This window comes from Eufriesea mexicana, unplaced genomic scaffold (assembly GCF_001483705.2).
Source record: "Eufriesea mexicana isolate 0111107269 unplaced genomic scaffold, ASM148370v2 scaffold1482, whole genome shotgun sequence".
NCBI lineage: Eukaryota > Metazoa > Arthropoda > Insecta > Hymenoptera > Apidae > Eufriesea > Eufriesea mexicana.
In genome coordinates this window covers 370,152-397,390 of record NW_016909634.1, presented here as the reverse complement: position 1 = coordinate 397,390, position 27,239 = coordinate 370,152, and the positions used below count along the sequence as shown (strand labels likewise).

General features: G+C 32.6%; 1 protein-coding gene across 2 annotated transcripts in view; it reads right to left on the bottom strand.

Moving 5' to 3' along the window:
- heph (polypyrimidine tract-binding protein 1 heph) overlaps positions 1-27,239 on the bottom strand; it is a 325,042-nt gene that overhangs the window by 158,404 nt on the left and 139,399 nt on the right. For both annotated transcript variants that reach the window (XM_017901140.1, XM_017901141.1), the window contains exon 3: positions 22,642-22,791. In XM_017901140.1, the coding sequence (XP_017756629.1) occupies positions 22,642-22,791 (150 nt within the window). The remainder of the gene's footprint in view (positions 1-22,641; positions 22,792-27,239) is intronic.

The window sequence follows — 27,239 nt, the reverse complement described above, 5'->3', positions numbered from 1 at the left end:
ATGCGGCTGAGGCTCGCAAAGAGATACGAGAAGTTTATGGTGTTGATTGTTTAACGGAACGCACGTGTCAGAATTAGTTTAAAAAATTTCGTTCTGAAGATTTTTCACTGAAAGATACCCACAACGTTCTGGTCGACCTTTCGAGATTTACGCACTTGGTTAAGTTTTTTACAGATAAGGACCAGAAATTCTATGAGCGCGGGATCATGAAGTTACCAGAAAGATGGCAAAAGATCATCGAAGAGAATGGAAGATATTTGACCGATTAAAGTTCATTTACTATATAGAAAAAATTGAGTTTTATTTCACACAAAAAACCGAAAGTACTTTCTTGCCAACCCAATCGAACTCGAATATCAAATGAATAATTCCAAAAAAAAAAAAAAAAACAGAAAATGGAAATAGATTTTAAATATAAAAGGTTAATCATCGATAGCACGCTTTGAGATTAAAATTTTAAAAAATTTGGAAATTGGAATTCATTATTTTAATTTATATCCAAGGTACTTGGGAATTGGTAGTACTACAGATGACTTTAAAAATAAAAAGATAAGTTGGAAAGGGAAAACAACATTTTTTCGTTTGAAGCTTCGTTTTCGAGAAAATTGAGTTGGAAAATTCATGGAGTGTGCGTCGATTTAATCAAATTTCAAGTTTGAAAACTTCAGTGTAAACTATCTTTCGTCTTGGGTGAATCCTCAATCTACAGTGAAATTCGCTGCGATACGACTTGAATAAAAGGCAGGTACCTTCAGAAGATTTCAACCTCGATTTTTCCAAAACATTTATTCCTCCTTTTCGATTCATTTTCACGTGTAAAATCACTTCCTGTCTAGCCATACCAGCAATCACCAGAAATCCTATATAAAATCCAACATAAATACATATGAATTACACTTTTGAAAAAATTACGTACGATTGTTAAACCTTCAATTACAGCAGAGTTCTGAATCCCATTTTATTCTTATGATGAGAAACAACAGTCACAAACCTTTTATACAGCTATTATTAAATGTAAAGCACTTAAAAGGGAAAAAAAGGAAAAGGAGAAAAATAGCCACACAGGAAATTACATTCCTAGAATGTTAATTTAATCTTTTCCTTTATCAAGGAAAATTAATGATCAGAAACCGACTTTAAAGCAGTCGTAAAATTAATAGCGTTCCATGGAATACTAAATAATAGCCTGGAATAAAACTGCGTATTTCTGCCACTCTTAATTACAGCGGCCCTCTTTATTTAATTTTCCCTTTATCAGGGAAATTAACAATTAGACGTTTCTTGCGCAAAGCGATTATGAAATTAATAGCGCTCACCCGGAATAATAATCTCGTGGAAAACAATGTAGTTATTCTGTCGCAAACAAAACCAACGTGGCCCATAAACCTGCACTTTCCTCTCTTAAAACCAGCCTTAATCCTTCCTCTGGCATACGAAAATCGCCTTAAAAACCGCACAAAGACGGGCAACAGAGTCGTAAAAACTCGAGGCACGATCTAATTCACGCCTCATAAAATTAAAAGAAAGAGAAAGAGAGAAAAGATGGAGCGAAAGGGAATTGAGAAACAAAGAGGAGGAAACGGTCGTGCCTCATAAACCGTAATTTCCAGCGATACGAGGAGGAAAATGCGGACAAAACTGGAATTTCCTCGATTATCTCGCGAGGACGATGCTTCTGAAACAAAGCTGTTGCTGAGGAAACTTAAAGGATGCTGCATGAGCGAGTCTCTCGGATATTCCTTGGCGAGAAAAAGGGAAAATCAGGTTAACTCCTGTAATCCTGTTAACTTTCTCGAAATAGCTTTATTTGTAGGTTGCGGATTTTCCAGCGAAATGCCTCTGTTTAAGATCGATGCAAGCTTATCTGCAGTCGAGATAAGGTGATAATTAATGCGAGAGTTTTATCTGCATGGGTCTAGAAGAACTATACACGCTGCTGTTTCTATAGTGCGTTCTAAGGTCAAAAATGAAAAGGTGAAAATAGGAAAGACGGTAGGAAATTTTTGAACGAAATCTAGAATTGAAAATTATTAGAAAATTTTCCAATTTATCGGTAAAAATTTGTTACCAATGCCGTGGATATTGTTAGTCAAAAAATTTTGACGCAAACTCAAAATAATAAGGATTTTGTTTCTTTATTAATGATTATACTCCTTCATTTTAAACTAAAATATAGAAATTAAGAATTATTATAATAATACCATATTGTCACTAATAAAATACCGATAACATACAATTACAAAATAAAAAATAACCAAAATAGATTTTAAAAATATATGTCATATAATTTGAGAAAATCAAACAAAAAGAATAATTGCAATTAATTTGTACTATTAATTATTTATTAACGATTATACTCCTTTATTTTAAACTGAAATATAGAAATTAAGAATTATTACAATAATATTGTCTTTAATAAAATACCGATGACATACAATTGCAAAATAAAAAACAACCGAAATAAATTTTAAAAATATATGTCATATAATTTGAGAGAAAATTAACTAATATCAAAGAAAAAGAATAATTGCAGTTAATTTCTACTATTAAAAACTGATATATTAGAATACTTAATCAAATTGTAACAACTATTATTTTACGACTTACTTGCTTACTTTAACAAGTATAACACGATTACTTTAATTACTAAAAATAAAAATCCGTAGAATCATAACAACAAAAACGCGATACTTTTTCAACGAGCAATTTAAACAACAATTATTTCACGGTTAGCATGCATTATAATACCTCTCTTAAGGAAGGCTCAACAAAATACGATATTCGTAAGCCAGCGAGAAAAGTAATGTAATTCTAATTAAATTATATAACTCTAATCTCGTCGTAATTTTACGCCGTACTGTGCACGTAGGCTAATACAATATAAACTGCAGCACGAAAATCCACAGTGAAAATTCAGCGTAAACATCAAGATTTACAAAGTTCTCGAAAAACAAACGGGCAATTAATTATCAAAATTAAAACCATCCATGAACACGGTACACCGTGTCGTTCCACCCCCGACTGTCCTTCACCCTGTGTCTTAAACAAACGTAAACTTCCCGTGGCAGCGTGGAGTGTTCAGCAAACCTGTATAGCCACTATTGAATTTATTAATTTCATTACGAGGCTGTGTAATTAAAAAGTGAATTTTTCAGCGCAACTATCGCATGCCCTAACGAGTCGACCGCGTCAAAGGGGGTGGAATTTTCAATTCTCTCGTCCCTTTCGCCACATTTTCTTAATTAGTCGGCGAAGGAACGAGGGAGAAAAAGGGGAACAAAGAAATAGAAAAAGAAGATGAAAGGGTGGAGAAACAACGGCGAGGGTAAAAAAGTTCGACGAATATTTTCGTGGAAAAAGGAAACCAGGGGGTCGAGGAATGTTAGGAGGAAGAAGTAGGTCGTGAATCAACCAGGTATGGGGGTTGATATTCAGATGAACGAGCTCGTTACATGCGATACACCGTGGAAATCGATCGCTGCACGCATTCACCCTGCCCTCGCCCCAATGCAACTTACTCTCACCCCTACCTTTCGCGTAATGGGAATTTAATCTTAATTCGATGCAACGGTTTGATGATCCTGCGAAATAATTCCGAGAAGTTTCGTTGTGTTATTCTGGTTCACCTTTGCAGAAGATCGAAGTTCTCTACGAATAACCAATTATAATTATCCAGGAGTACGGATAATTATAATTATGGACATTGATAAACTCTGGATACTCTCACCTAGCTTGTAAGAAAACAATGAAACTCCTAACACTTTTACTTTTTACGTGATACTTAATTTCAGATAAAAATCGTTCCATTTTAAAAGAATTTTTATTTTTCGAAAACTGTGGGTTATGGATTCGTGTTCAATAAAGTAAATTCAACGAGAATTACCCAATAATTATTACAGATTAAAATTCGCGTTGAACTGTTATATCGAGTCAATTACTGGAGGATCAACACAGATACTGTAATTTTTTTTAATAATTTATTGATGATATATATTTATTAGCAGTTAGAAAATATGATACAATTGAAGTAACTTGACAACTGTCTCTGAAGTTTAAACAAATTTCATATAACCACGTTTATTTTTCTTAAGAAAATTATTAAACATTATTAGACTTAGTAGATTAAATACTGATTTCTAGCACGATTTTTATAAACACTATTATTAATATACCAGCCTTAACAAAAGTGGGGGAAATTACGTGATAAAGTTTATACAAAATGACAAAATAGCAAACTCTATTATATTATAGGAAACTCTAACAAATGTGACAAATAGGAAACTCTAACGAATTTTGAGGTAAAGTCTTTTTAAGAAAAGAAGAAATTCAATTACCAGGAAATCATTCCTAACCCTCTTTCGAACTTCCATATAAAATCATTCCAAATCGTCAAGAAATAAGAAATAAAATTAGACACAAATTTCAAAAGCCAAAATTTGAATTTTGGGATTAAGTAACTTTCAAAGAATTAATGCAGTTACCAAAACAATGATTCTGAATTTTGAGAACAAGTTCCCTTTAAAAAATTAATTCTAATCATCCCCTATCTATTTCTACTTTTACACCTATCAATTTCTTCATGATCCATTACCAAAGAATCATTTTTATCATCAACAATTCGTTTCTAATTAATTATCAAAAGTTATTTCCTATACTATTTGCAATCTTATATCCTCGATTCCAATTCTAACAATTTATTTATAATTCATTATCAAAAATTCATTATTTATACTATATCTAATTGTATACCCAAGAATTCAAAGCAATGAAAGTAATTGTATATATGTTTCCTAAATTTGAGAAAATCAACTGTCTTCTTTGAACAAACCTCTAACATGAACTGTGTATTCAATCCAATAATCAGCGAATTACACAAAGAAGGCTCGGTTAACAAGATCCATGGAAGGTGAATCACAAAGGAAGACAAACGGGAACGGAGGTATAATAATTAGGAAACGAATCGAGCATTCTCGCAAACTTCGGCCTACATTTTCCCAGCAGAACTCTCTGCTTCATCTGTTTCCACCCTTCGCTTCGAAGCGTTCAACCCCTCAGACCACTGCGAATGTTTGACCGAACGTTTAAGCAGTCTGGCCAACTTTAATCGAATTTAAATTGAATTTAAAATGTTAATATAGAGAAGCGGGGTTTCCATGTACACGTTTTATCATATTCCTCGCATTCTTTCTCATCGGAGTATCTCTTCACCGCGAAACGTTTCCAAATTTACTGTTCTTTCTGCTTTTCCTCGTCGTTTTGCCACATTCTTCCGCTCTTTTCTTCATTCATCTGTACTTCCTCCTCTTTCTTTTCCCTTTTTCCTTTTTATTTTATAATTTATATGTTTTGTATGATTTATAATTCTTGGATAATTTATGTATTTTATATTTGTTTACATATATTACACATTTCACGTTTTTCTGTATATTTGTGTATATTTATTTATGTAATTATGTAATTCATATCACTATTAAATTATTAAGTTTAAAATTTTATTTATAATTTATATACTTCATAATTAATTTTAATACGTCGCGATTCTTTTATATATATTTGTTTTTCGAATATTCGTAGTTTTTGTGATTTTTATATTTTTTCTATACAAATGATATTGACTTTGAAAGACTTATCTTTGGAATATGAAGCTTAATTCGAAACTTAAATAATGAGTTGTTCATACAATTTATTCATAAAATTTTACTTATCACTATTAAATTATTAAGTTTAAAATTTTATTACAAATACTAGAATCATACTATTATACAGTTCATAAAATATATACTTCTATCAAAATAAACCTATTGAAAAAATACATCGTAACTTCCTATCTAATTTTCATATTTGACTTTCATATGTATATAAAACATATATAAAAATAGCTTGTTGTGAAAATTTCACTTGACTTATGAATTATTATATTGTAATACATTTTGGTGGTCTGAATGAGTTGTGAATCGTAAGTACTCGTGAAGAGTATGTCAGAACTTACATACTGAGTGACAAAAACGAGGCAGTGAAATGGAAGGTTACTTCGTTTCAGTTAGCTACATTAAACTTAGTAACACGAGTTAATATTAAGCTATGTAAATAGAGCGGGAGATTCTTCGCGTGATACAGCGCATGAAACAAGCGAAATACTACAGGAGGTACAGCTTAGTGTCGTAACACGTTGTAAATCTGGGATTAAATATGTTTGAATTTCGACCGAGGACTTCTTCGATGAAGTGGAACTTGAAGCTAAAAAGTGGGGAAATGTGAGGAAGAGGATTCGAAGAATAACAACGCGAGAAATTGGAATTTGAAAAAATAAAAAGTTGGAAAATTAACAATCAAGAAATGGAAATTTGAAAAAACAAATATTTGGGAAATTAGAATCTCAGATTTGAAAATTTGGAATATTAGAATTCGAAGAATAGAAATTCAGAAAATTAAGATTAAAAGACATGGATATTTAAGAAATTAGAATTTAGGAAATGAAAATTCGGATAATCAGAATTTGAACAAAGGAAATTCAGAAAATAAGGATCCAAGTAATTGAAATTCGAAAAATAAGGGTTTAAAACACGGAAATTTGACGAAATGAGGATTCTGATAATAAAAATTCAAAAAATAAAAATTCATGAAATGAAAACTGAGAAAGATAAGAATTTGGCAAGTCAAAACTCGAATAATAAAGACTTGCTAAAATATAAATAAAACAAAATTTGTATAATTCCTCGTAATTCCAAATTCGCTTCCTCTCCCTACACTAATCTAAAACCTCGCAAAAATTTCCATCTTATTCTTTTAAAAATAACAGATTCACCTAAAAATAATATCTGCTACAGTGTTTATTACATCCTCCATTCCAATCCAAGAAATACACAAATGTATAAAAATTTGTAGCTAAGCAAATTTAAGCACTCCGACTCACATTGCTAAACACGGTATTTCTCCCACCTCAGACCCATACTCAAAACCAAAAATCCAATTGCTAGATTCAAGCTGTCCTAAGACGAAACCCATAAGAACTTTCCATCTGCATCAGCAGAGGAGCATCCGCTGCACGCGCCCAAATTTCATGGAAAATGCCCCGCAGTAAGGGCGGCCGCGAGTTCCCAAAGGGCCCGCGGATCCGAGCACACCTACGCGGAACGATATCGAAAATCCAGCAGGCTTGGCGGCTCCGCGGGATCAGACAAAGAGGCAGTCCAGCCGTTCCGGTAACCAACTTAACCGGAAACTTCGAATCAAAGCAAACACAGCGAAAGTGCCCGCGGGGGTCAGCTCGTCGGTTCATCGTGAAACTCGATTTACTACCCACCACCGCCAGCATTCACCCCGTCGTCCCAAGCAGAGGCATATCATCCGGAGGGGTGTGCTTTGATGCATGTACAGACAGAGCACACCTCCATTGTCGTGTTGCAACAATGCGTGCCGTCTGTTTGCGTGTAATTGGGAAGCTTGGCTCCGCGAGCAAGCGAGAGCACGATAATAACCAGAGTTTCCTGCCTGATCGAGTTACTTGGATTGTCTTAGGCAAGCTTGGGCATACCACTGAGAGGAATCCCTGTCAAACCGGTGGAAACGAGGGTGATTCGTTTTGGGGCATCGTTTGGTGAACGTTTAAGGAGAATCTCGCTGATTTTCTGGCACTAAATGGGTTGCCTGATGCGTGGTACGTGAGTTTGAAATAGTCATCAGGATGCCGCCAGTACTGTTACTACCCTGTTTTGCTAAGATTACCGATCTTTAATGTGTACGTAAACACAATGAGCATAGATACTTATGTGTGCCTGAGTCTTTCGAACAAGGGTTGAACAATAAGGGGTGAATTATATAAATCTTGTAAAAATTATACGACTAAAAAGAAAATGACTAAAATGTAAGTCCTATTGCTTTGAGGATGACAATAAAATGCAAGAATCTAAAGAAATAAATTGTAATGAGATGACATTATAAAATACTATTTTTATATTGAATTTTGGCAATTACAAATTTTCTGGCAATAAAAATAGTTTATAATTGTTATAAATACTATTATCTTTAGGGCAACGATAGAATGCATTTATATGAACAAATAAAATTTAACAAAGTGATATTATTAAGTATTATTTTTGCATGAAATTTTGGAAATGTTTAATAATAAAAATAGTTTAGAATTGCTATCAATTTTTCATCCAAAATTTATTTATTTACTGACCCCTTTTCCAGCCAGACAATTTTTCAATCTAAAAGGAGAATATTCAAATAAATAAAATAAATTATTACGTTCTCAGGATTTTTCTCGTGATTAGATTAATTATATTCTGACAAAAATTGCAGTTGCTAAAATAGTAAACACAGTGAGCATAGAAAATAGTAATTTTAGTGGTACGATGAAGAGAAGTAAATATATTAATTACAGTCTTATGTCAATACGAGTCAATGTTAATCTTCTCACTATTACGGGTGACTTTAGTCATCGGCCACGTGGCGCCACCTACTCACGACGGGTGACTATAGTTATCTGTCACAAAAATTGAGCCAAAAAATAAGACAAGTGATATCGTTCTTAGCTTTCTCTTCGCAAAGAATTGCAAACATTATTGCGATGGTCAGTTTTTCTTTCTCTTTTCCTTTTTTCAAAAGATTTGTATTCCTCGAATACTAAAAACTGCCGACTCGTAATGTTTCCATCTTTGGCATAACACTTCTACGACAAAGACTCCGCGTCGAGGCCTGCCATAGTGAAAGGGTTAATTTCTTTTACTAATTGCCAAAAGAAAATTCTGAGACCAATCTTATCGCCTGGCTCAGTAGTTCTAGTGTTAATGCAAAAAACCCGTCACACTTTTCGAGTTTGTGACGTGTGAGTCTTCTGTCTACTCCAATCTTCTCAAGGACGATTCAAATATAGTTTCAGTGTGGGTGGAGTTGCAAAAATAAAAATACCGATGTTAATCGAAGTGTCTCTTTGGATCACGATTGAATAGAGTTCGGGAGGAAGGATACAGCTCGATCCATGTAACAAGTGAACTGCGTGGGAGTCAGAGGATACTTCCAGAGCTTCTTTGAAGTTAGGCTTCTGTCTGTTTATTCATGCTCCCTGGATCAAGGAAAGTGATACCAATAAGACTTCGCTTTGACTTACAAGAGGCTTCTATCTGAAGATAAAGCTAAAGTAATATGTTTCAGACTGAAGGTTCCATTTCTAGGACTACATATGAAATTAGAAACATGTATTTAGGATTCGGTTAGCACTGGGAAACGAGAATTTGGTTTTGACTTTAGGTCTCTATACGAAGCCACAAATTTAATTTTTGGGGTTAAATGTGTATCCGAAGATGGGAATTTAATTTCTAAATCTGGGTCTGCGGTTGGGAGCAGAATCTAAGGCTTGGATTTAGATTTCTGTGCGGAACTAAAAACTTTTGAAATTATTTAGGGAACTTTTATTCTTGGGATCAGAAAATGGATTTTTGTGTTCGGATCACTGGAAAGGTCTAAAGATAAATTAACTGGTTAATGATTATTATATGAATATTAATAATAAGTTGAAATTAATTTGTTTCCTTTCAAGATTTGCTTAGGCTTTATTATTTATTAAATTCTATTATTAACAAATGTTTTATGTAATACACCTTTTTAATTTTCTTCAGAAAAGGAGAAGCAATTTACTACGCATTTTCTTTCTACTCTACAATGAGGTTTTCTTAGAAATTGTATTTTATGAATATTTATACAACAATGAAAACATTTTTCATTGAATTTATAAGAAGTTTCAGTGAACAGAAAATATTAATAAAAATAGTTATCTTTCGAAACTTCATTAAAAAATAAAATTGGAAACATTATTTCAATAAATTAAAAAATATCAAGAATCGAACTTTCCTTTGAAATTCTTGAAAATAGGTAAATACAAGAACGAAAATTTCTTTTGACGAAAGACTATGAGAATATACCATCAATAGAAGCATCTCTTAAGAACGTGGTAAGGAGGAAAAGAAAGTAAAAGTCAAATCTTATTAAGTTATCTTGAAGATCCTTATCCAACAGAAAATCCTTCTTCCAATGTAATAAAGTATATAGCATCGAGAACTGGCACTTTCTGTAAGATACAGTCTAGAGACGAAGCACTACTAGGTCCAGATATTAAAGCTAAGAATACCAAAAAATAGTTTCTTGTCACAATCTTTCGAACACGTCAAGCACAAAACATAAATGAAGTTTTTCCAAACCAGCATCTCAAATCTGCGATGATGGAAACTTAATTTTCTCCTTTAAAAGTTCGAAGAAAATTAAAAATGGATCGTGACTGAAGCCTTAGTAACCCATTAACAGTTTATCCCGTGACAGTCACGGGTAGAGCGTCAAATACTAAACACAGAATAATTACTAATAAGACCTGAATTCCAAATTATACCACAGTGTGAAAGGATTGAAGTGAAAGGGCTAAATACTAAACATCGAAATACCAAAAATGAACTTCTTTTCACGAAATTTCTTAAGGAATCAAAATTATATTCCAAATGGAACCTTAGTAGTATTAAATTTTAAACTCGAGACTGTCAAATAGAAATTACTTCCTTTAAAATTTCTGAAAATCCGAAGAATAAATAATACATAAGGGCTTATTAGTTTTATACCTTGAGTCTAAAAATATCAAAGACCGACGCTTTCTTCCGAAATTTTCTAAAAAGACTAATAGTAGTTCATAAATAAAGCATGTCTAGGCTGAAATTTTAAATCCAAAAATATCAATAATCGATCTCTTTCTCCAAAACTTTATTTGAAAAACCGACGACAATAAATGAAGTCTTACTGATAATAAATCTAAAACATAAAAATGTAAGAAATTTATTAGTTCTATCAAAGAATAGATAAATGAAATTTGATTAGCAGTCCTAAACTTTAAACCCGAGAATATCATGAATCAATTTCCTTCTTCAAGATTTTCTAAAAATTCAATAATACATTATAAATGAATCCTCACTACTCCTAACTGCTACATCTAAAAATACCATAAACCAATGAATAAAGCATCACTATTTCTAAATCTTGAATCTAAAAATACCATAAAGTAACCCCTTTCTCCAAAATTTTCCAAAAATTCAATAACAGATCCTGAATGAAGCCTCAATATTCCCAAATCATATATCTAGAAATACCATAAACCAACAACCAACTTAAATATTTCTCAAATACCAAACCATCTATTCCACCCATTTTACAATTTCAAATCTAAGAACATTAACAACCTGTTAGTGGTGTATGAAATATCAATAACAATAAGAACAATTCTTCATTTAATAACAAAAAATTATCAAACACAAATATTCAGTATAAATCTAATTAATTTCTCGCAATCACATGCTCACACCTATTTTCACTATTGCAACTCAATTACAACTGACCTAAGCCCAAACTCTGTGGTTTGTTCTTTTTACTTTCATAGATTACATGAACATACACGATTCACACAACACCTCAATCATTACACGCATACTCGTTTATCACGATAACCTGAATCCATTAGATATTGGCATCCCATGCATACTTGTCCCACTCGTCCCTTTCTCACAGACATCGCTCCTTTATTATATCAGCACATACATATTCAAAAATCTATGTTAACCATTACCACTGTGATATCATTTATGACGAATCAAGAAAAGAAAATCACGAGTATTTCGTTTCAATATCTCACGTGTAGTTACTTCTGATCTAATTACAGTCAAGTCTCCTATAACGCGATTAATTCGTACCGCGTTATATGGAAACCGTGTTATAAGAAAATCAGAATTAATTGAAATCAGGAAACGCGTTCAATGGAAACCGCGTTATCAGAAATATAATAATAGGGCAAATCAGATTAATTTATACCGCGTTATATGGAAACCACTGCCTCGTTATATAGCAACCGCGCTGTAAGAAACTTAGAAATAATACAAACTGAACGAATTCGTACCGCGTTATATGAAACCATTACCACACAACCAACCTCTTTCTTTAAAAATTTCTATAAAGAACCAAGAATAGATACTAACCCAACCATAGATAGACACATATATCTGCCTATCTATCCTGTATACCTCGAACAACATTAACAAATGACCGTGTGATCGTTCGAAAACAGCTTAAGGAAGGGAGAATAGCTATGCGAGTTATCCAAGCTCGCGAGATCCTGATTGCGGATATTTAATGCATGCTAACGGAAACGTGAACGGTGCGCAAGCGGAACGCGTGTAGAGCGGTCAGTACAACAGGTACGATAATGCGTGCTCTCGGTTTGTTTATACCGGGGGGGATTAAAATAATGCATCGATGCACCGGTTCGCCGCATTGAGCCAGATGAAGAGATTTAGCCGCTGTGCAAATTACATACGCATTAACGTCGGAAATATACCGTGGCCGAGGGCGTGCGTAAGCCACGATAAACGCATCTGCGTGTGCTCTTTGTGCAAAGGAGCGCGTAACCAGGCTCGATTTCGGGATTCGGTTCAGGCGAGTCATAGTCTGCGCCAACTGTCGCCAAGAATTGAAGGATAATCGGAAAAGTTGTTATATAATTCGTGGATTGATATGGGAAAAAATAAAAGGATTTTAGTGAACTTTTGGGAAATTTTTAATGATTCAGTGAATAAAAATTTCAGGAGAAGTAGGATTTTATTATGGTATTTATTATGGTAGGATTTTATTATGACAAAATGCAGTGTCCTAGGAAGTTTATAATACAATAGTGTGGTATCGCAACATAAAAGGAAAAAGAAGTTCTAAGTCAAAGGGGACTTGTTGAAAAGAGTTGTCAATAGTGTAGTTGTCGAATTCAAAGTTGTCGAAGTTAGTTGCCAGAGTTTTGTTGTTACTAATAATTGTGAGTTGCTAACAACTGTGAGATGCTAACAATTGTGAGATGCTAACAATTGTGAGTTGTAATAGGAGAGTTGCTGCAGAAGTGTAGGTTGAGCGTTGTGATAAGTTGTGATAATTCGTATCTTTATCGTTACTCACATACTCTATCACTGTTAAGTTTATTATTAAATAAATATATATAATTATATATATGCCATCAAAAAATTCGTCTCTACAATAGTTTATTTGGTAATTTTAAGATGCAATTTTGTAATTAAAATTTTTGAATATTTATATAGATTTCTTCTTTAATATTAATAAGACACAAGGTGTCTTTGATAATTAACATTGTTTCTTTTTATATTGTGAAGATAGAGTTTTTAAAAAATAATTAGTTATGGGGATATTCAATATCTTCTATTTTGTTTGTTTGTTTTGTTTATAATGTTGAAGTAAGGTTTTATTGAAAATACTCACTGCTTTTTCCGTAACATTAAGCAATGTAGTTTTCGAAAATGTCTATTACTTCTGTTTATAACACGAAGTAAGAAGTCTCTGAGATACTCGGAGAAGATGTATTTGAAAATTTGTGATATCCCATTTCACAATAGTGAGATAAAATGTATTTGAAAAATATATAGTTCTTGAAGTTGTTCAATATTTCTTTTTCTTTCTTCTATATTGTTGAAATAAGAAATCTTTGGAAATATCCACTGCTTTTTCTCATAATAACGAGGTAAGTTATCTTTGAGAGTATTCATGTGAGATGAGGAACCTTCGAAAATGACTATTCTTTTCCACGTGATGATAAAATAATGCGTTCAAAAATTTGTAGTATTTGCCTCATAATATTGAGGTAATAAGTCCTTGCAAATTTGCATTTTCTGCTTTTCCAGTGTGAAAATAAGGGTACGTTCAAAATTGACAGTACTTTATTTCACAACATTGAAAAAAATTAAAAACGCGAATATTATTTAATAATCTTATAATAAAAAGACTTGCAAAATATGTACTGCCTTTTCTAATAACATTTGAAATTTATCAATCACTTTTTATTTAATATTGAGACAAAGACTATTCAAACATGTTCATTATTGGAAAAAGGAGTTTTGACAAATTTGCACACTTCTAAATAACCAGTGGTGTAATATGAAAAGTATAATTTTATACTTTTTATATTGTTGTAATACTAGAATTATTATAATACTTTTATATTATAAAGAATTTCAATGACAAATAATATAAAATCAAAATAACTCTGAGAGAGGCATACAAGGTAATTGTGCCTATGATTATGAAAGTGGTCTAAGTCACTTATATTTGCTTTTGAAATATTAAAAGCTTCGGCCTTTAAATACATCATAAATTATAAAATTAATTGCGATAAAGTTACAAACTCAATCTAACAATTCAATTATTCACTGTTTTGTAGCAAATAAATATATTTTATCGTAATATAAATGAATGCAACACGAAATAAATAATAAAATCATTTCTCTTAAGTCGATGACTTAGACCACTTTTATAATTATAGGCACAATTAGAGTTTGGGTAGGAACTTATTGCAGGCACTGTACAAATGCATCCTACAATTACAGTATTATATTTAATAAGATGATACTGTTTTGCATTCAAGAAAGGTTCAGTCTGTGTGAATTGCCACGAAAAAAGCTACAAATAAAAGAAGACGTGATATGCTATGAGTCATGTATAGTGCGTGTACGTTATAGTATATTTCCTTACATATTTCCTGTGTTTTTTTTTATTGCTGCATTCTATGCTGTCTTTTCGCTTCTTTATTGCTGTAGTTCCTTCCTTTCTTATCTCTAAGATGTTTTTTTATTGCTGCAATTTCTTGGTAGCCCTGCAATGTGCTTTCTATTGTAACAACTTTTCCTTCCACTCTATCTGAGCTATTTGAGTTTTCTTCATAATTTTGATTTTAATTGCTAGAAATGTCTTTCTGCCATTACATCTGCTCTGTTTATTACAATTATTTTGCTCACAGCTATGTATTCTTTCATATTATTATTTTATTGCTAACAACCCTTCTACTATTGCTGGAATTTATTTTTTAGTGCACTATGGACTAATGAAAACATTTAATTGCTGAATTTTCTAGTGAAGAAAATTTCTTCTACTTTTAGTTTATTATACTAAATGCTTATTGTCTCTTTCTTCATATTTTTCTGTTGCATGATACAGAGTTCTTTGTGTCAATATTAATTGGTCTTTTAATTTTTCGCGTTGCTATTTCTATTTCTGAAATCTGTCCTTTCATAGTTCTCTAAGTTCTATTCTTATTTTTCTCTAATTACTGTAATTTTATTTATAGTACTGATTTTAATTGTTAATATTGCACGTTCATCCATTTTTATGAAAAATTACATTTTTCCAATTCCCTATTTCAGGTAAGATTATTGTCTCTCCACTATCAAAATTTTGCTGAGTTTCAATTTCGTTAGCAATACAGTATACTTCAGAGATGTATCATAAAGTGTAACAAATTATTTTTCTATTATTTTCTCGCTTGTAATTTTCTCTTCTTACTCTATATTTAACATCTCAATTTCAACATCCCAAAATGTCATATCTCAAATCTATTACTTCCTGAACAGCAATATTTCAAAATTAATATTTCAGAGATAGCATTCTCACCTCACAATGTCATTACAAATCCACTACGCGTCTTTAATAAATATTTTTCGAAGAAACAATTAATAATTAATTGACCACGTTACATAAATAGCAAAAAATAAATATATATTATATGTATAATTTATATATGAATTTCTTATCTAATTTAGATATAAATTATTAATAATCATAATTACGGATATAATTTACATAGATGATATAGATAATTTACAGATAAATTATAATCCCTCAGAAGACACGAGTGTTCTGCCATTTTTCCAGGAATATAAACAATCGATGCTTCCCCTGGAATAATTAGCAACGGATACCTGGTTGCTGGCAAGTGCTTCCAGGTATCTTCGTACTCGAGTCGAGTATTCTTTAACAAGGCACGTAAATACGCGCAGTAGAACAACCCTTATGGATTCGAAACCCTTGCTCGTAGGCGAGAGGTGCACTAATCATTGCAGACGCTGCATCGCATAATCGTCCTAATATTAATGGACCAACTTCAATGAGTATAGTCAGCGGGAGAGATATAGCGAAAGTTTAAATGCTCGAGTATCTCGCTGAGCAAATTAACACGAATTTGAAGAAACGGGAATCCGAGATGCTAATTAGGAACTTAACCTTCGTTTAGACTTCTTTAAAAATGACACCATGATGCAAGAGAGTTTATTAGTCTTGATAATCGCTATTTCAATGAATAGTATTGATTATCACTCAGAATCATGGTTAATTTGAGAAATTGCTGAAAATTGTGGGAAAATATAAATGGTCGATAATATATGTAATTCTAGATATAAAAATGGGAGTAAGTTTAGAGAAATATTCGATAATATTCAATTTTCAGTGGAATTTTATATATAACAGTTAATATTAGAAAAAGTCTTTTCAGAATTAAGCTAATTTTAATTTTGATCTTCCCATCATTGATTTCTCCAAGATAGAATAGAAAATGACAGTCTCTATCCAATAATTCAAGCCAATCAACTGTCACGCATCTAAAAATATTCTCCTAAAATACAAATTTCGAATTTCGATAAGATAGATGGCAAGATTTTATTTATGGGTCCTTTTATCAGAAGTGTCCTGAATTCCTAAATGGCGAAACTTCGTAGAAGATTCATAGAATTTGTAGCAACTTTAAATGAAGTGAAACCTGTTTAATTCCTCCAAAATAGAAATTTCCACCCTTCTATCAATTAACTATTAAATAAAGTTACACGAACCAAAAATATCATTCTTCTTATTTCTTTATCATTTCCTATAAATAGGACTTATAATCGACTCATATTCAAGTTTACTTTATAAACAACCAATAAATTCAAGATTCACATAAATTTCGCTGAAATGGAAATCGACAATTGCCAATTAATAACGAAATGACAGAATTTGAAATCAAAGTTTATCCACACAACTTTCCTAATAGTTTACAAATAAATTTTTCATTTATATTTATAAACATGGACAGTCTCATGATAAAATAATATATCAGTTTATATGACGAGTAATCGATAAAATTAAAATTCATTTCCAATTTTACTAAGATAGAAATTCATACCATTCTGCCAATTAATGTCAAATAACAAAATGTAAAGTAAAAATCCTGCAATGTCTCTTTCCTGGTGACTCCCTACAAACCCTCAATGAGATCAAACTGTGGTAATGGTCAACACAGATTTTGAATATATATGTATTGATATAATAAAGGAGCGATGTCTGTAAGAAAGGGATGAGTGGGGCAAGTATGCATGGGATGCCAATATCTAATGGATTCAGGTTATCGTGATAAACGAGTATGCATGTAATGATTGAGGTGTTGTGTGAATTGTGTATGCTCATGTAATGTATGAAAGTAGAAAGAACAAACCAGAGAAATTGGGCATAGGTCAGTTGTAATTGAGTCGTAATAGTGAAAATAGGTGTGAGCATGTAATTGCGAGAAATTAATTAAATTTATACTTAATATTTGTGTTTGATAATTTTTTGTAATTAAATAAAGAATTGTTCCTATTGTCATTGATATTTCATCCACCACTAACACACAGAATATTCAGTGCTTGGATGTAAATAGGTTAATATATATTATTATATAATATAATTAATAATATAATTATTATTAATATATTATTGTTATATTATTTTCTTATAGGCTTGTTTCACTTTAAATAAAGAAATAAAGAACACATTAAACAAAGAACTGTTCTTATTATTGATATTTCATCCACCAGTAACACAAACATCTCACGAACAACTCACACCTCGTTTCACTTCACAAACAGTCAATGAAATTGAATTTCATCTGCATAAAATGATAAAATTTAACCCTTTGCACTCGAGAGGCACCTCTCAGTCACCATTTAATCAGATTCTAAAGATCGACGTTAATTAATATATCATATTTAAAATTACTCAACGATGCGTGCAATGTCGAAGAAAAATAATTCTATGTCTTAATTTGCATATGATTTCTCATTTACCATTTTAAAAATGGTGACTCTATGACAGAAAGTCTTCGAATTACTATTTTTCTGCAACGAAAAAATCGTCGAGTGCAAAGGGTTAACATTAAAATTCGTCACAAATTCAACAAACTCTGAACACGAAATCTAACATCCTCCCAGAGAAACTAGCTTTCGATACTCAACGAAGGTCCAACCAAACTTAATTTCATATCCAATTATTTATTGACTAATAAAATCCAAAATTAAAATCCCTCGAGGCCTCTTTCCAAGTGATTCGCCAAATTTCCCAACACTCAATGAACTCAAACACCTCCACAGACTGAACAATCGACAAGATCAACTCATATCTTTACTCTCCAAACAAACCAATTCCACCGAACACTCTATCACCTAATATTTCCCACTCGTTCCTCTCATAACTGCACACCATCGTTGCGCAAACCTCTCACTTCCGGTTCCCACCCCCGAAAAAGATCGGCTGGAAATCATCCACGCGGCGGATCGAAATTATCCGGCGATCCAGTAATCACGGTGAACGATAAACGCGCGTTTAGCGACGATTAATATTAATTTATCCCGGATCGCGAGTAACGCGCGCAGGATGCGACAAATTATCCCGCGAAACGTATCGTTCCGTGGCGAAATATTCCGGCGGGCAGAGATTGCATTCATCCTGGGACACGCGTAATTTTCCGGCAGAGGGTTCGCCTAAATGAAAACGCATCGCTAAATCAACGGGGTTTCAATTTCACGATGTAACACGCTGTTGCTGCTGGGCGCGGAAAGATGGCGAACAGGTCGATTTTGTTGCGTCCATCGGATTTTGTAATTGCTTCTGGTTACTGTGGCGTAGATTAATTGGGGATGCCATATTTGGCAGTGGTTCCGCTGTGTTATCGAATATTCTGCTGAAAATCGAAGTAATATTTAATATCGGGATCTATTTTTCTCTGTTTTTTTTTTTTTTTCAATATTTCGAGCAACAAAATTGAGTTTCGCGGGGGTGTTGGATTACTATCCGGCTGGGATATTTTTGGAGATAATTCGCGGTATTCTTTAATGCGCAATGAAAATTTTTTCCGTTTATTCCGTCAGTTGTTCGTTAAAATCTATAGAATTACAATGGTATGTTTTCGAAAATGGGATTATAGTCGTCTGTATTAATATTAATTATTTACTACAGCATGCTTCACATTTTATATTTCCCTCTTCTCGGCGGATTAGTATAATTAAAATTAACGTGAACCTACTTTAAAAATTTGTTTTTCAACTCCAACGTGCATTTTACACACTATTCCCCTTTTCACAGGATACTAACTTCACAACCTAGTTTGTCAGAGGAAAAAAGGCGAAATTTTGCTCAAGCTGCCTTTTAGAAAAATTTTCCTTCCACTTAAAGCGCTCCTCTGCGACCACGGATTTAACAAAAGAACCTCGCTGAAGAAAGTACAAGTAAAAACAGTCTTTCTGCTGGCCAAAGAATAGTAGCATGTAAGTATAAACGCGAGAAATAGGAATTATCAGAAAACTTGAAATGCGAAATACCGAGTGAATCCCGAATTCTCGTTGGCTGAGACATCACGTTCATAGATCATAGAAAAATTATATAAATAAAAATAAAATTTCAATAAACATACCACCACATTTTGAAAAACGGTAATCACTGTGTTAACTCGTATTTCTAATTATGCATATCACGAAATTAATACTGAAAAAATTCTTATTATTTTAAGTAATTATTTTAACAGTCATTTACAGTATTTCGTATAAAAATGAAACAATGAATTCGTTTATTAAATTTTGCAATTAATGAATTACTTTTATATAGTAATTACAGTGTTTAACAAATTTTATTTGATTCTGACTATTGCGTTTCATGGTTTCTTCTTCAGGAAAGCTTACAGAATACGATACTACATAGCAAATTCGTATCAGATGAAGAATTTTTTTGAAAATTGTAAGAATATCGTGTCGAGATATTCGGTGATATATTTTTAAATTTTAATGATCAATTATAGTTATTCAGAAACAGAAATAAATATAATTATAGGTATCGATAAAATGGCGATACACTCACCTAACCTTCAAGATAAGAATGAACCTCCTAAAGCTTTTACTTTTTACTTTTTTACATAATACTTCATTTTAGTAAAAAATCCTGCATTTTTAGAAAGAATTCACATTTTTTGAAAACTGAGGGTGAGAAAGCAATTTTGGTTACAGATTTGTTCTCAAAGAAGTAAATTTCAAAAACAAAAGAAGTACAAAAGAAGAAAAGAAGTACAAACGAAGTAAAATTCTAAGTAATTTTAACACCTTACGTGAAATTCACTTGGATCTTTACACCGATCTTTAGGTTCTAATTAAATGACGACTGAGGATCGTCTCTCGGGCGCAAAGTGTTAAAATCTCAAATTTATAAATCCTCGAATAGCAATACACTACACCAGCCTACACATCAAAATTTCGTTCTAACCCTAAGAACGAGAAATATAAAATTTCTCAGAAGGTTCCATCAATTACATTACGTCCAATGCAAGAGTACACAGTGGAAAATCCGCGGTATCGAGCCGAGGCTGAATCAGAACTGGAAAGGGTAGGACGTTATTTTCTGCGACAGCCTAATTCCAGCACGAACATACAACCGGAATCCAGCGCACTAGCAGGTAACCGTCGGAAAAACAAGGGAACGAGAGAACAGAGGGGTTTGCTGGCTTTGTGAAGTGCGGCAGGCAGACGGATAATAATGGATAATGATGGTCGAACGGCCGATCATCGGGCCGAATCGATGATTCAATTGTTTCTGTTATTGCCCGCTCGGTCATCCGCGACCTGGTCACCAAGTGGCTCGCTGGTGCGGCACAAACAGCACTTCCTAGCGCGGATCAAACGCGTTTTTGCATGGATTTGCTAGAAGCCACGGCTAAATGGACCCTGCGGTCCAGTTCCGCCGCGTTCCGCTCATTTTCTGATCACCTCTGCCCACGCAGCCTCGAATTTCAGGCTCGATAGCGATGTTTCACCTCTTCAGGGACAAATTTCTCTTTTAATTTAACGTTACGTCATTATAACCGTTTTAGTGTCACGCAGAACAATTGCGGGGTGTTGTGCTAAAACGTGCCATGACGTTTAGTTCACGATTCGGTTTCCAGTCAGTCATTTGAACTCTTCCTCTCTTAATTATTATTATTATTATCTTTTTTAAATGAAACCTAATCTATGCGCATAAATAAACAGCTTTACATTGTCTACTTTTATTACTAGGCCTAGTAACTGTGCCTAGTAACTATTATCACGGCTCATAACATTATTCGACTCAAATTTTTAAAAACCTCTGACACTAAAACGAACAACGTAAGAATAAATCGATATTAACGGTGATTACTGGTGATTATTAGTGGTGATTATATTTCTTTTGTATCGTTGAGGGATTCTATGGTGAATAGACCTCCAGCTGATTCTGATTTCCTTTTCATTTGTAATTATTATAATTTAAAAAGAAACTAAACGTACAATGAAATGTAATAAAAATAATAAAAATTAAATAAGGTGGAGGTGGTCACGCGAAAATTTTCGGAGGGATAGGGGGGTGTAATAATTAGAATCGTGGATTTTCAGTGGTGAATGATGTAAATGCGAATGGGAATTGGTGACTAAATTAATTATGAGTGCGAGTATGAAGGTAAACTTTTGACTAATTTGTTTTGGATTTGATAGGATAGTAATTTAGGGTTAAGTTGAGTGGAATAATTTAGAAGAATTTATTTTGGATAAAAATAATAGTGACTTAGGATATACCTTATATTAATTACTGAGAAATTAATTGTTCTGAATTGATTTGGATAATTTGGAATAATCCATTCTGGATATGCCAAAATAATAATTTTGACCAGTAAACTGGTAAATTTTTGACTAATTTGTTTTGAATTTGATAGGATAGTAATTTAGGATTAATTTCAGTAGAATAATTTAGAAGAATTTATTTTGGATAAAAATAATAGTAACTTAGAGTCATTTTATTTTAATTTAGGATATACCTTATTTTAATTTCTGAAAAATTAATTGTTCTTAATTGATTTGGATAATTTGGAATAATCAATTCTGGACATGAAAAAATAATAATTTTGAGGGGTTAGTGTAATAGAAAGATAATAATTTGTGGTTAATTAGGATGGTTTAAAATAATATGGTTTAGCTTCTAAAAACTGATAATTTTAAAAGGATTAGAGTACTTTATTCTGATTGTTTCGACTCGATGCAGTTTACCGGGAATTTCGATGATTTTGGTAACTACAACGATACTTAAATTTTAGTTTAAATGACCTTAATTGAATAATGGACAACTGATTGATTAAATTGAAAATTTGATCGATGTCTTGCCTAATTGATACCTTAACTGGTCCTATTTAAATCATAATTAACGAATAGTTAAACGCTTTATATTATATCTAATTGAAACTGCACGAGTAATTAAATATCCATAAATGTCTATCTTTTCTATTTAAATTGTCATTACTCCTAATTAATAACTATAACACACCTCTTCTAATAGTTGAATTTAATTTCATTATTTAATATTATGAATTTCAGAATATGAACAATTAGTCACTCGGCTAACTATTAATATATATAGATACAAATAAACTTTCCACGAAATTTAATCATGGGAAATGTATACTACTGCATAAAATAAAATATATGAATACGTCTCGTTGTCACTTACCTGACTTTTTCCTTTGAGAACGAGGACGTTTGTGACACGGCCAAAGGGGACGCCAAGATGGATGATTTCACCCTCTGATACATCATTGGGGATGTTTCTGATGTGGATAACCCTCGAAAGTTTGCCGTTGTGGCTCTTATCGAGTTTAACCTGCACATTCATAAAATTCTAATGGTTAGTTATCAGTCATTTTACACGTTACCCATTACAATAAAATAGCAAAATACAAAATGTCTCGAATCATCGAACTTATACTTCAACATAACACGATTATCAAAAACTTTCTTAGATTTCCTAAAGTGAAGTCAATTTTTAAATAATTATTATATAAATAATAGTAACTGTAATAATAACACAAATATAGTAAGTTCTAACAGTAACAGTAATAGTAATACAAGTATAGTAAGTTCTAAAATTAATGGTAACATAAATATAGTAAGTTCTAACAGTAACAGTAATAGTAACACAAATATAGTAAGTTCTAACAGTAATAGTAACACAAATATAGTAAGTTCTAACAGTAATAGTAACACAAATATAGTAAGTTCTAACAGTAATAGTAACACAAATATAGTAAGTTCGAACAGTAATAGTAACAAATATAGTGTGGGGGGTCCTCCCTCACGGTCATTTTTGATGTCAGCTAGTCGTAGGTATCTCTCGATGGTGGCATAGCTAGAAGAGATGGTAGAAAAAGGAAGGGATGTGTTTCGTCTCGGGCCTGCTAGCGGACTCATCAGTAAGGCTACCCTAGCAGGCCCTGCCTTAGACACTGGGATACTATTGGAAGGTCGGAAAATTATATATATAGGAATAGGAGGACTTGCGGGAAAGTCCTCGAAGTCGGAATCCATCTAATGGCGAGGGTGAGAATGCTGATCGCTACAATAGTAAGTTCTAACACTAACAGTATCATAAATATAGTAAGTGCTAATCAATTATTTTCTTGCACCCTTGAATTTTCTAGCCTAAATATTTCTAAGTCGTGCAAGTCACCATAATCTCGCCAAAATTAATTTGTTCCCTAAACATAACCTATAAAATTAATATCTATCCCCAATTTTTATTTTCAATGATTATAATTAATTACCCAAACCACTCACCTTCCCTTCAAAACCACCCCTGAATTAATTTCTCGTTGTCACTATCTTAATATAAATTAACCGAAATCATACAACAAGAAAAACTACATTTACATGCTTACATAGTTTTATACAATACTATACGAATCAGGAAGCGCGTTACCCTAGCCTCGCAACGCAAGAAATAAATACCTTTCCAGCCCCCTGCAAAACGGAGAAATATCCAGGAAAAAGTTGTCATTCTTCGCGAAACGGAATCATACGCGAAAGCACGTGCTCGCAAAACATACTTGAGCACCGTGTGCCCGATCAAATTGCATTCCCTACTCCGAGTCGGGCTTTTAAAATTCCATCAGCCCTCGTTAAAACGGGAGCGCGGATATACGCGCGTGCGGGCCGTTTCCGGTCGGAGAACGAGGCCTCGCCCCCTCCCCCTCCATCGTGTACAAGTAACGAAACTTTTCGCCCGCTTTCGTATAAATTTAAATCGAAATCCCGCCGCCGGCGGAATTTTCAATCACGGCTCAATCTAGCCGGGACTCCAGCAGTCACTGCGTCTCCCACCCTCTCCCGGCTGTTCTTCCGCCTTCTTCCGCGTCTTCCTGTTCACCTCGGCCTGTTCCCTTTTATTCGAGACGAGGACCCAGGTTCAGTTGGGTTTAACCGATCGGAAAACGCGCTTCTTACCGAGTTAGGGAAGACAGATACTTCTGCGCGCTCTGTAAACCCCTTTACTTGATATTTTTCTTGGGGCTGGAGGGTGAAGTGGAGGATTGAGATTGAGGTTGAGGTTGTCTGTTGGGTGGATAGGTATTTTCTCTTGTTTGGGAAGTAGTTATGGTAGAAGTGTCTTTATTTTCTTTTTTCTTCTGTTTTTCTTTTTTTTTGAGGGAGAGTAGAGTGGGTTAGGTTTGTAATGGATGTGGGTTTATGAGATTCATGGGGAGATAATTTGAGTTTGAATTTGTGGTTTCGGTGGAGGAGAGGATTTTGTGAGGAGATTTGGTTTTAAACTGATTTTCGTGGATTGGAAAATTCAGGTTAAGGGTAGTTTGGATGAATTTGTGGAAAGTAATAGTGGTGTGTGTGTGCAGCGTGATAATAACTTAATTATAAACTTAGCTAAGTAACTTAGAGCTTTTCAAAATTTATTAATTAATAAATTAAATATGTATTTTGATCTTGGTTAATTTCATTTTTAATAGCTTTTACAAAGTTTTGTACATGTGTTTCTTTACTTCTCTGTGTGTATACCCTATTTATATTCGAACTTTTAATTATTTCTTGGCAATTTACACGTTATCTACTTTATCTAATTAAATTTGAGTGCAAATGTTTTTTAAGATGATTAAAAAAGATATATAAAATAGTGTAAAATTTATCATTGACTAAACAGACTCTTTATGACGTCCTTAAAATTGTTAGAAATATCACAAAAATTGTTGTAGTACAGTACATTCTAATTCTTCATTCAGATTATAATGAATTTGCACAGAGAAAATTTAAATACACTCTTAGAAATTTTTAGTTTGCATTCTGAATATCAAAATAAATTTCATATAGTTGTAATTCGTGAATCTTAAGAAACAATTTTTAATTGTAGTAACTTCAGTATCTCATACGTTCAAAACCATTTAACACGTTGCCTTTAACAAGAAAAAGGAAAAAACCCTACCCTACCTCAAAAAGAAATGTTCATCTAAACACGGCTGATGTATAAATTAAATTTCCAACTCTTTCACAGTGCATAACAAAATATAAAAAACTATTCATTTCACATTATCCTTAAAGTATTTTGCATACATAATAAATACAAAAATTCGAAATTTTAGCTATTTATATGCAATCAATAATAACTAACTTAACGAACAATTTACAACATGAAATTACTTTTACTTACAGTAAGATGTTGATACCGAATTTAAATTACTTATTCGTCGAACTGAGAGGAATTAAATGAGCCGTTTATTTTGAAAGTGGCCTAAGTCCATTTATACTTAAATTGAAATATTTAAGGGTTTGTGTTTCAATGCAATTAAAAATATACGTACAGGATACTAATGAGTCATACTGCTTAAGTGTATCTAAAGGAATTAAATTTATAGTTCTTATTAAAATAATGACAATTATTAAGTGAATAATAGGCGTTTTCTTGCAAAGAATGGAGTTAGGCCACTTTCAAAATTAACAACCAGATTCCTTATAAAATTTGAAGGAGCCCAAGTCCATTCAACACAATTTAAGATGCTTCAAATTGAAAAAAACAGTACTCAATTAATTTTATATATCTTTACAACACTTTAAAAACATAATTTATGCGATTCAAAACATTTTTTAACTACATAAATTACGAAACAATTTACTGCTCATCTACATTTTGTGTGTGTGTGAAAGGGATTTGAAGAAATCATTATGTTCCGGTCGTTTTGTTCTTTCCCATGAGTGAAATAATTTCCAAAATTTATTAAATTTTAAGTTTTATATTTAACTATAAGTATGTATATTGCGTAAATTTTTGTTAACTGCATTAATTTAACGTACTGATTATTCAATTAAAGCAATTGTCCAAAAACTGAGGTTAACTTGTTAAATACTAATTAATTAAAATTACCTTCATCACTACATTCGGACATTATGAATAATAAATATCTCAATTTAAGTATAACTGGACTTAGGCCACTTTCAAAATAAACGGCACAAATATTCGACCAATACATAAAATAAATACAGAAATTTAACGAATAAAAAATTCGATCAACGAATAACAAAATTTACCGAAACCCCAAAATACACAGGTATAATATCAGATATTAATATTCTGGTCAGTTTAAAGACGAGTATCGAATGTAAATACGACGATAACGTGGCATTGCACGAATTATCGTGGTTCTAAGGAATAATGGCGGGATGGATTAAATCTTGCCTTACCTTCGAGAGATTTCGCGACGAGATTGTACGACTTGAATGCGAAGTAATCGGTCCCCTCGTGCTCGTATAATGGCGTATTATATTCGTGTATTATTCGATAATCGAGCGCGCGTGTACAATGCATAATGAAAGCATCGTTTCGCATAATTCCATTGGACTAGATACACACAAGATTCGAATCGTTACTCTTTAATTGCCGCATAATGCGTTCCATGCTTCTTCCTCTATTTATACCATTATACATATTATCCCTGTTTAATTGCATTCCACGATCGAGTGGAACAAATAAAGCGAAAAGTATCGGTTTGACACATTAGCAGCAGACGACGTAAAATTACGGCATAATTTAAGCGATTTAATACATAAATTTAAAATAACAGTGTGAAACTGTGCTTCAGCTAATTTCAAGTGGAGATAAATATTTTTGAAGAGAGGAAAATGGGAGAAGTAATAAATAAATAAAACTATAATGAATATTAAGGATACAATATAAATAAATATAATAAGAATTAAATATACTGAAAATAATAAACATGAAAAAATAATAGAATGTTTTGGAGATAATGAAAATGGAAATATTCCAGAAAC